Source organism: Monomorium pharaonis, chromosome 7 (genome assembly GCF_013373865.1).
Source record: "Monomorium pharaonis isolate MP-MQ-018 chromosome 7, ASM1337386v2, whole genome shotgun sequence".
In the NCBI taxonomy this organism is placed as follows: domain Eukaryota; kingdom Metazoa; phylum Arthropoda; class Insecta; order Hymenoptera; family Formicidae; genus Monomorium; species Monomorium pharaonis.
This window is the reverse complement of record NC_050473.1, coordinates 8,493,675-8,505,601: the sequence shown is the minus strand read 5'-3', so window position 1 is coordinate 8,505,601 and position 11,927 is coordinate 8,493,675. Positions and strand designations below refer to the sequence as shown.

Below are 11,927 nucleotides of genomic sequence, written 5' to 3'. Positions count from 1 at the left end.
AATAATAAATTATGAATATATATCTAATAACTTAATTATGTTCGCAATATTTAAAAAATATTTAAAAACATAAAAAATTGTTTTTAACGACTTTTAGATTTTTGACTGCTTACGTAATTATTTCTTGATGTTTTGTAATGCATGAATTTAATTGTCTTTCATTTTTTGCAGTTTGTATTTCTAAACATAACATCTCTAATCTAGCGGTTAAGTATAAAAAAAATACGGCAAACATGAACTCCACACCGATGCTAAACGCAACTTGCATAGTACCATAGATTTGCGTTGCATAGATAATGAGTGTCATAAATAATGATTCCGTGGAAAATGGATATAATCCTTCAGTAGGAAATTTTCTCGAGGCAAATATCGGGGTACAAAGAAAAGTGATTGGTGCTAAGAAAAAGTTTACTATAACAAACATGGTAAAGAAAGCATAACGATTTATGTATTTTTGCAGAATTATTTTTTCCTGGTCGTTGGAAATAAGAAGAAAATCCTTTATCTCCTCCAAGATGTGCTAAAATTAATACATTTAATAATAAGTTGAGATATGATGCTACAGATAAAATTATATATAATTACAACGAATGAGTAATCCATTAGTAAAAGTTGTTAAATTTATTAAAAATTGTTTGGTAAAAGCCAAAGCTTGTATAATATTTGTCATTTAAGTCAATAAGATTATTCTGTTAAAAAATTTAAAAAAAAGCTTATTGCTTTAGTTAAACGTATATAATTATAAACTAAATAATATAGTCTTTGAATTTAGGAATTGTTTCATACATTTTAATGCCAAACGCAGAAGCAGTTGTTAAAAATTGTTTATTCTAACTTGTGCAAGTAGCCATGCGTACTTGTATAAGCAAGATAAAAAATTTTCAGTTATTTTAATAATTAAGTAGTTTTATAATTACTAATAAATATTTGAAATTTTAGATGATGTAACGCTTAAGAAAGATTAGATTAGGTTAGATTTGTTTTTAATAAATTTGATATAGAAAAAAATAATGTAAAATGAATGAATATATGAATTATGCTTAGATTTTTTTCTTTATATATCTGAGCCGATTATGTTATCATTTATTTAATATAGTGCAATGTTTAATTTCTGAAAAATAAAGGGATGCCGCTTTTTTTTCATTGTTAAGTGTAAACAATAAAAGTGTAAACAAAAAATAGTGCGAATAGAGATAAGTGACGCAAAGGTTAGATGTATAGTATATATGTCAATGTATTAATGTAGTTTAATTTTTTTTTGGTTTAATAATGTCGTATGTTTCACACATTAATCTAATATTGGGAGTATCTGTGGCTAAAATTGTAAATTCTTCCATTGTTTGTTGTTTAAAAGCGAAAAAGGATAGAGTTTCTGTTGTATGAAAAGTATATTTTACATATCCATGGTTCTCCATGTTTTGTGGTACAAATGATACTTTGGTACAAATGAATTGTTTTGGTTATATGTATGTAAAAACTAATTGAATTTAATACTTTATGCTGTAATATATTTATTTAAGAATCGTTTTCAAATATAATTTAATTAATTTATTTGTATATTATAGTCATAAAGGGGACATTGTGGATACAGAATACAATGTACTTTTTTTATTTCTAAATAAAAAATAATTGGAGAATATACACTTTTAATATTGGATCTGTGAGAGTTGCGACATTATTTTTAAGTGAACGAAACTTAACGTACATTAACATATATTTATACACCGACATACATCAAAACTTTTGCTCTCGTATTTTTTGTCTTTTTTAAATAATGTTAGATAAAAATGTAATATTCTTAGGCTGAAAACGACTTAATTCAGACAACACAATATCCAAAGTCGAAGCATAAGACATCTTTTAGATATTAAAAAAAATATGATTAAAAGATCTTGAAGACGTGTTTAAGATGTCTTATAATCTGATTTTGGTAAACATTAATCTTAATATATTTAAAGAAGTTTGGTAATAACATTACTAAAAATTTTTGCATTTAATTTTCTCATATTTTTACATATAACTACTTTTGCATATGGATTACTCACAAAAAATATTTTAGAAACATAATTAAATATCTGTCTGAAAAAATTATAATCGCGTATTGTAAAACATTATTCATGATATTGAGTAATGAATGAGATACATCTCTGGTTTCTTTATGATAATATATTATTTTATAAAATAAATTATTATTATATATTATATATTTCTATTGCATAATGAGATACTAATACTAAATTAATACTATTAAAATAAAATACAAAATCTCTATACGCACCTTTATACATTCACTTTTCAATCTGCATATGAAGAGTTTGATTAAAAAATCCGTCACACAAACAAATTCTGTTAAAGACTTCATTATTATTGTTATATCGTACCAATATTTATAAATGGCGCGCATTAAAGTTATCTGTATGAAAATACTGTTCAAGACGGTAAAACCATAAATAATCTTTTGAAAAATAAACATGAGTTTGCCAACATCAGAACCATACGGCCACGTACCCGTTATACTATTACATATCTTTAAAAATTGAAATATTTGATGAAAGTTTAGATGTACGAGTTTCATTATCTGAGCAAATTTGTTTTCAAGAATTAAGAAACACATTGAAGTTCTCTGGCAAACAGAATACTTCTAATATAATATTTCAAAGACAGGAGTAATTAATAATATAAATCGATAACTCGTTTATTAAAAAAATTGCCATGAGCATATTTATTAAATGGTTGACTAATAAGTTACTCTATCGAAGGAAATTATTTTGACTTGTATATTTAAGTGATGCTTAGGCTTATTGATTACAAATGGCACGAAAACAACATTATACAGGATATCATTAAGTGAATAATTTAACTTACAATTAAGGAGAACTTTAATTCTATAAAAGCTCTTTCACATACATATGCACAAGTACTTTTTTAAACTTATTACTAAAAGATGAAATGATTACATTTGTGCACATACATATATATACGTCTATTATTAAAATATTTAGATCCAAATGAATTAAATTTAATATAATAACTTCTATCTTTTACTAGACAATATTTGTATATTTTTATCAGTTATAAAAAAATCATATATATTGATTTGTAAAAATACTTGTACAAAATAAATTATACAGCCACACAAAATAAAAAAAGGGTCTGTATCACGGATTTTTATAACTGATAAAAATATACGAATACAGCATAAAGTATTAAATTCAATTAGTTTTTACATTCAGCGTATCAAAATGCATAAGAATATCATACCATGATATTCTTATGCATTTTGATACGCTGAACACAAATTCGGTGTCAGAATTGTCCCATCATTTACCATTTCTTTTTTTATCGTAAAAGTGACCTAAAAATCCTAAAGATTGCAATAATTTCTCTGCACGCGGAAAATGGTGAGTGCTAGAGCAATTCTGACACCGGGATGTTCGAAATACATAAAAATATCATGGTCTGATCCGTGGTATAGACCAATTTTTTTATTTTGTGTGACTGTGTTATTACAAACTGTATACAAAATTTTAAATCAATTTAATTTTTAACGCAGAAAGAAAGGGAACTTCATTGCAATTCATCTTTTGCTGGTTATGATAACTGATGGTAAAAGATTTTTGTAACAAAGTTATCAAGTTTATCATCAGCTAATATGTCTAATTGAGTGCACAAATAGAAAATTAATTTAAAATAATTTATATTTTTATAAATGATATAATAATTTCTTATAAATTAATTATAAATTTAATAATACACATTTTTATATTAAATGTTTTATATGTTGTTTTACTAACTACAGTAGGTAATATTACACTTGCAGATAACATATGGTATTCCTACCCGTGGTTCACTTATACTTACCTGTCTCTCATCATATATACTGCTGACTTACCGTCAGTTGAATAGACTTATAAATTAATAAATGTCGGAGTAGCAGATATCTGTGCCTTTTTAATACTTTATATTAGATTAATTTAATGTGTAATATTTATTATTATAATAATTTAATGTCAATTTCTATAATTTCTGAGGTTCTCTGGTTAATTCACAATTCATAACCCAGATTGATAAAAGTTTCGAAAGCACCTTTCCGAGTTTGTAACTCGATGGCGTTTAGCCACTCAGCGGCTCGCGCTAATGCAAGCACAAATCTTAACGCACCGTCTTTCCGGCAACGAAGTACTTTCGCAACTTTGGCTTGTAGGAGATCCGTTAATTAGTGCGTCGTGTCTCTACCGTGGTATTATTCCATTGTGATTTCATTTTTGGGCACTGTCGTCGCCTGAAGTCATGACACGAACGTAATGGAGGATTCTCAGAGCGCAAAGAGTGCCCTCGAAATCCCCGAATAAGCTTTTCGCAGAACGTAAAACCTGCCTGCTTAAAGAAGCGTTTCGAATTTGCAATGCATTTCTGCGAGAAGTGGCGCATTCGCGCCTGGTGCACTGAGCATTTCTGATCATAACCCGCGAAAGTTTGAGACCATATTAAACTTTATATCGCTATCCACCAAGGGAAGAGCTTTATGTATGGCTTTATATTGTCTTGCGTCCACGTTGTGGCACAAATTTACGAGTGACATTTCGTTATACTCAAGGCACGTTAAATCTTTCTTTTTCAGGTCGACAAACCTCGTTTTATCGTTGCCTACGATGTATCGTTTTTATATATATTGCCAAATAAAACTGCAATTTTTAATTTTGTTAATATTGTATATATACGTATATGTATATAAAAAAATATGTATTTTGCTAGTTAGACAGAGTGAACATTGAATTCTTGTTATTGTAGACATTAAATTTTGAATACTATAATAAGCAGATATTATTTACTAAAAATTTAAAGATTAGAAGAATAATTAAAATTTAATAATTAAAATATTATAGGCGCAAAAACTCTGTAATTATTAGTTTTAATCACTTTTTGATGAAAAAAGAGAAATATAAATTAAATATTTCTAATACATATTTCAACCTATCTAGACGGTTATTTAATAAATAGAATATGCACGATTGCACTTGTTTTTTTATTAATTAAAACTTTTATTTGAATTTAAAATCAATTTCAAAGAATATTTGAAACGCGGCTATTTTGATGTTTTCTGATACATTGAGAAACTTTATTACCGATTGTATTTTGGTTGATACGATGCGGCATCGGCAGTTTGTTTGTTTAGATTGCTGTTGCACGCGACATGCACGTAGTAACATGAAATTTCTATAGTTTGTTACGTACGTTGTGAATAGAATTTGTGAAACAATTATATAAATAATTTAAATTTTCTTTACTGTGTGTTTTTGGATTATGATAGAATGAATGTGTATAAGAACTAAATTATTATATTTAATTATATATATTAAAGATAAATATAACGAATTTTTGAATTATTTATCGTATATTAAATATTATAGTATTTACATAATTTATGTGAATGCAAAGCGAGAATAATGACAGGTGGAATTCATTATTATTTTGCATGAAGAATTTTATGCTTCTATAATAATTTAAATTGTAAGAAATAAGATTATATTTCTTAAAGTTAATAATTATATATGTAAAAAAATACATAATCAGATTGTTTTTCTTTATATCTTTTACATTTTTAATATTTTAAATAAAATACATTATTATCAATTTAAATTCTATACTTTTAATTATTAAAAAAATTACTTAAATTAAAAAATTTCTGAAAAGAATTTATTAAAGATTATTGTATTTTTGGGGCTTTTTATAATTTTTATAATAAATATAATGTACATTATAAGTTGTTTTTGTGATAAAATATATTTAAATATGTTTATTATAAATAAATATATTACACGTTATGAATATATATAGTTGAGATACTGTGTGTGAGTGCGTGTGTGCGTGTGAGTGCGCGCGCTCGCGCGCGCGTGGTGTTTGACAACACGTACATAAGTACAAAATAAATACAATGCAATGATTGTGAGTTACATTTATAAAAAAGTCATATATCATATTTGATTAAATTATGGTTTAACGCACGGTCACCATGGCGGCTTGCTAGTAGGGTTTTGCTAACAGTAAATCGGAATTGATAAATTAATTATCAAATACACATAACCTGCGTTAACATGTTTGACGTCAATGCACTGGTGTTGATTTATTACAATTAGATTTACTGAGAGAACATTTCTGGATTAAGGACGACGTAGAGCAGTTTTATCTTACAAATTTATATACTTTTTAATTCTGATTTGATCGAATATTTAGTAACACAAATTGTAGTCTATAATTGACGACCGACGATATTTTAATTGGCTGTAGTTGGTTGTTACTCAGTAATCTCTTCCTTAACACATAATTTGCTGTAAAAATAAAAACATTTTTTTAAATCGCAGTAATAGACTATTATAAATATATATTACTATGAAAAATATTATACAATGTATTTATCGGAATACTGTGTATATTTGCATACAATGTCATTGTATATATGTATGTAATACGCTGATTAAAATGGAAAGATTCAAAGAGTATATCAAAGCTATTAGTTCTGCAAGATTAGTATTAATACACATGCACATATTTCATATTTTAGAATAGAAACTTTTTAAAAGCAATTTTTCGTAAAACCAAGTAGAGCAATGTATTTTTATTATTAAAAATAATAATTTTGTAATATAATAATAATATTTATTAATTATGTAAAAAAAATTATTTCCACTAGTTTGAATGACATAGTTAACGCTAGAATATTAATATTTTAACAGTAGAATATTAATATTTATGTTAAAAATTAGTAGCTTCTTAATGTGCTCGAGTTTCTCGGTGCATAAACATCGTTTCATATCAGAAAAGGATATCTAAGTACATAGCAAAACTTTACATGCGGTCGCAACACGTGCACGCATATTAATTGTCAATTGAACACAGGCACACATATATTATTACAAACATAAATTAATAAAATAAACGAAAATATTTTCTCCAATTATGTTTACGTTTAAATGAAGTCAATGTAATTATAAATATAATATAGACAGCATTTTATGAAACAAGTAATTTATGGCTTGATCTATAACAGATGAGAAAATTCTACATTCTTTTGAGATATATAAAAAACTAAAAAATCTCGAGTTCTATTTCTTAAATAAAATACTTTAATAACAAATTAATTATAAAATAATTATGATAGAATTATTATTTCTTTTTTAGATTTAAAATACCGTATAATGTTATTTTATATAATTAATATGAGTCTATGAATTATTTATTTATCAGTCTAGAATTAATTATCCCATAGTATAGTCATACAAATTAAAATATAAGTATGTTGTATATTGTTTTATACAATGTGTGATGCATTTTAAAGTAAAACTAGACTAAAGTTGGAATGTAATTTACTTCAAACAGCATGTGATGTAAAATTATGCATATATGAGAGACATTCCACGCAAAATTAATTTTATAAATTTTCATTTTAATAATTTTGCAGCATATGTTTTTATAAAATATAATAAATAAAATTGATATTTACTAATATAATGCTGTAGGAATTAGTACGACTAAAACGGAGAGAATGGCGCACGCCATAGCAATTGACACGATTTCCCCTTCTTTCATTCCTACGATCAATGGAGTATCCTATAATAAAGAAATATATATTATATATATATATATATATATATATATATATATATATACATATAAAATATATTTATAAAACAAATATAAAAAGAAAAATATTGGAAATTATGAAATAAATCTGCATATGCGAATGTATTAATTTGATAAGTAAAAATTATTTACAAAATTTGTTGAATAATATATTATTAAAAGAAAAATTGCGTGATAAAATATCATAAATGATGTAAGATGCTTGCGAAAAAATACTTGACATTAAAACAAGTATAACAATAAATGTGAATGAGTATAAAGTGCATTTAGTTTTCTCCAATAAGATAAGAGGTTTTAGAGCGAGAGAAATTTCTTGATCGAAGCTATAAATAAGATCGACCGGGTATATATCGCAACAGCTGACTAGCTTGCTCCTTTACTTGATGCAACCCGTATCGATTTTGCGCAAACCAGCGCGACTGATTAGAATTCCCAACGCGCGTTTCACAAGAAGGTGTTAATCTCTTAAGTAGTGATAACACAACGAAACTTTATAATCCAGTTTTGGACGCGTATTCTCTCTAGCGCGACTCCTCTATCCTTCCTTTGTTTTCTTTCTATGTCTTCGTCATGAGAAAATGCGGTTACTTCACGAGGCTTATGTATTGTTTCGCTCAACTGAAGACAGGAAAATCGGCAAGACACATAAAACAGGGAAATCCTTGTTATATGAGATAAACAGGGAAAGTACGCAATTAAATAAATAAACGTGATGTTAAAATTTACTGCATTATTATTACAGAAAGTTTATTATATAGTAAACCTCCGTCTCTCTTAGTCGTTTCTGTGGTATTTCGAAAAATAAGCGGCGATTTAATTAAAGGGAAGAAAGTTAAGTCTTTCGACCGAGCATTTAAATGGTCGCTTGTCCCGCAAGCCCTTTAAGTTCTAAAGAGAAAGATTGTGGGCGAAGATGGTGAGAAGCTACCTCGTGAGTATTACAAACGAGATGAAAGATGAGAGTACGAGGTACTCATTACATTGGTTACTCGACTCTCGTCGGGATGTAACCATGATACTGTAATCGAGGATCAAAGATTTGCACGGTGAAATTAAGTTTTTTTTTGTCGAGATGTCTGGAGAACAGTTAGCTCATCTCACGGCAAACCCTTTAGAATCATTAATCTTTTCGCGATTGCTCCGCATTCCTCCTGGAGATTGATATTTTTATTTTCTTAATTATACAAAATTTTAACATAAATTATACGTTGCATTTCAATAACTGCGATATATGTATTGACATTGCGATAGTGATTTGCTAGATTTGTAGAAACGAGGGAACGTGACAATTTAAATTTTGATATTTGCAATAACGTGATCGTCCGTTGCTCATGCTGTATATTTTATTATTCCGCATTAACAACGCAGTCTTTTTGTTTTTACAGTTTGATTTAACATGATTTTTTTGTTCTTTTTAATCGTATAAACTCTGGGTATTATCTTTTAAAGATAAAATGTGTCATTTTATATCATTGCGCGCGCGAAATATGTTTTTCATACGCACAGCCTATTATATTTTGTCAAGATATGACAGGTATTATCGCTCGCAGTTCAATAAACATTGGTATATTTCAGATTACGCGTGCAGCGTTATCGTAACGTAACCGACTTTTTCTCTCCCTTTTCCAAAAATTGTACGATTAATCGGAAATTATCACGGTTATTTTATTTTTATAAGTTATTATCGTAACTGATAATCATCGCGGCAGGAAATCGACGGCATAGGCGTAGAACGAAATGATTGCATCATTGCAGATAAGTGTGATCCGTAATTGGAATTTTGCAAGTATTATTGATATATCAAAATTTTATTATTACGTTTTATATTTTTAATTATAATTATAAGTGCAAATACAGATAAAAGATATATTGTAGAAAAATTTTGTTTTGTTAATGTAAATAATATGATCTACACAGAATTGCATATTTAAGAGATGTGAAATACATAAGAAATAAGAAATACACTTTATGAAGGATAAAGGACTCAAATATCTGTGACAAGCACTTTTATTATTGATGAATTAAAATCTTGTAAGTAGATATGGTAAAATTAATATTTTTCCTTAATAAATATACGTATGTAAAATCCGTAGATAAGTTATGCTAATATACCTATTGAGTGCGATGAAGTCAAATATAAACTTCTGCAGTTGCATCGTGATTGTTTCGTTTACTTCCGTTTAATTTATGCGCTTACTCAATCACACGTAATTGCCGGCGTTCGCGGTATGTTGTCTAGTTGATCGAGACAGTAGATCGGAAACGTGGTCCACGGTAGACGGGAAATCGAGCGGCGCGAGCGACCTGTCTTTTCGATCCTCATTAAAACTTTCGCCGACAGCCGCCGCTTTTCCGAGGTACGGCTTATTGTTCAACTTGGCTCGTTATCATTATTTGACCTGAAAATGCAGTATCGGCCGCGGGTGAACGGGTTAATCGCGCGACAAACGCGCGCACTTACCGCGCCGACTTAGCGCACCACGCCACGCCTGCCGCTGAATTTTACGACCCTCGGTCGGTCGTAAGAGAGAATACTTATGCAGTCGACGAAAATGTGTGTGAACTTTCAATTTAATCACGCTTGATGCCGAAAGCTGGGCGAAATATCCGGGAGCTCCAAATTTCGACCCCGTTGGAATTGCTAATCTCTTTTAATACCGTTCACTAATTATTTAGCTAACTATATTTCTAAATGAATTCAATTATGTATCCAATAAAGTTTCAAATTTTACAAATTAAGTTTTTCAGCAGCACAATCTTTTTTTTATAATTACTAATTTGGATTGGATACAATGTAAATATAATCTCTGAAATAATTTAATTTTTCCACAACACGATAAATTAAAATGTTAAAATATTTTGTGATATTTTATAACATAACGTATATTACATAACACAGAAAAAATATATATATGTATTTATATTAATATATAATGATGATAGAATTAAACAAAATGGATAGATATTTGACATTTTCCAACATAAAATTAGACACAGTTTGTTAGAAATATTACAATTTGTTGAGCAAAAATTAAGCTTCACTTATGTAATTCATGAGAATTAATGAAAGGAACGATTATCGGTTGCAAGTTACACGAGATAGAATGTTTGGATTTGATGAATACATACCGTGGTGACTTCTTGCGCATAGCTGTGCTCATAAAGGATGCAGGTGAGCAGCAGCATCAGTAGCAGACCCCGCGGAAACATTTTCGTTGTCAATGTTGCAAATGACGGACTGGTATGACGGGTACCGGTTTTTACCTGCGCCGTAGTATTATCTGTCCTAGCCGACTCGTGGCGACGATAACGCGTGCAATTGACGGATTGTCATTGTTCGTCGGCCTTTATCGCTTGTACTACAATTCCGTAAGCTTATCTTATCCGTCGCGTTGAACATGTAACAACTGCCATGCGCTTTAAGCACAGGTGTGACGGATTTTCAGAGATCTAATCTAATAAGTATTTCTTTAATATCATAAAATAATTGGTAATAATTATATAATTATATATATAATATAATATATTATATATTATATTTGTATAATAAGAATTTATGATTTTTTTATCTGTGTTTATATACTGTATACATTTATGATTGCTATCGAGTTTTTTAAGATCTTTTTTTAACGAATTAACATTTTTAAAGATATTGGAATCTTCGATTACTCATAAGAAATCTGGAAAATTTCGCCAAAATCCTTAAATTGGCGTTCCAAATTTCCGGAATGTTGCAGGCGTGGAAGTTGCGAATTCAGTGGAAGAAAAATTACGTACACGGCTCTTGCATCAGGCGATAATAAGGGCGATGCGTTCTGATTCACTGAAGAAAAAAAAAGATTTTCTCACAATTTGCGCTGATGGCTGATTCTGTGAAAAATAGTTTCTAGTAGAATTATTTGCTTGTGTATTATTATTATTAAATAAATTTTAAACAGGTACATTTTAATTTTTCAGAGTCATTAATACATTTGAATAAAAATAGAAAAAAAAATTTTTTTATTACAATGATAATTACTTAAAAAAATAATTGTATAAATTTTATTTTTAAATGTTTTTTTTATTATAAAAGAAAATTTAAATTTATCATATGTTTACCTGTTTTTATGGTTTTTTAAATAATTTGGACTGATTTTTCTTTTATAAAAATTTTAACAGTATACAATATGTGTATGTATTGTTCGCGAAAATGTAAATTATTTTATACATGAATGCTTGTGTTTTCTAAACTTTTATCTTTTATTACATTTCTATCTCTTTTTTTTTAATAATTTACTTATACACCT

At 28.1% G+C, this 11,927-nt stretch overlaps 1 protein-coding gene and 1 long non-coding RNA gene across 4 annotated transcripts in view; one reads left to right on the top strand and one right to left on the bottom strand.

The window, feature by feature from the left end:
• Positions 1 to 11,927, top strand: part of LOC105838316 (polyprenol reductase) — a 102,171-nt gene that overhangs the window by 12,925 nt on the left and 77,319 nt on the right. The window contains exon 8 of one of the 3 annotated variants that reach the window (XM_012683797.3): positions 172 to 261. The exons of 1 other annotated variant lie outside the window; for it this stretch is intronic. In XM_012683797.3, coding sequence (XP_012539251.1) covers positions 172 to 184 — 13 coding nt within the window. In that variant the 3' untranslated portion in view covers positions 185 to 261. Of the gene's footprint in view, positions 1 to 171; positions 262 to 11,927 lie in introns of those variants that run through there. One more of the 3 variants, XM_036289965.1, reaches the window with a different exon arrangement.
• On the bottom strand, positions 5,942 to 10,998 carry LOC105838317. Its single transcript, XR_001139214.3, has 2 exons — positions 10,771 to 10,998; positions 5,942 to 6,329 (listed from the first exon to the last, which is right to left on the bottom strand). It is a non-coding gene; the product is annotated as an uncharacterized LOC105838317 (long non-coding RNA).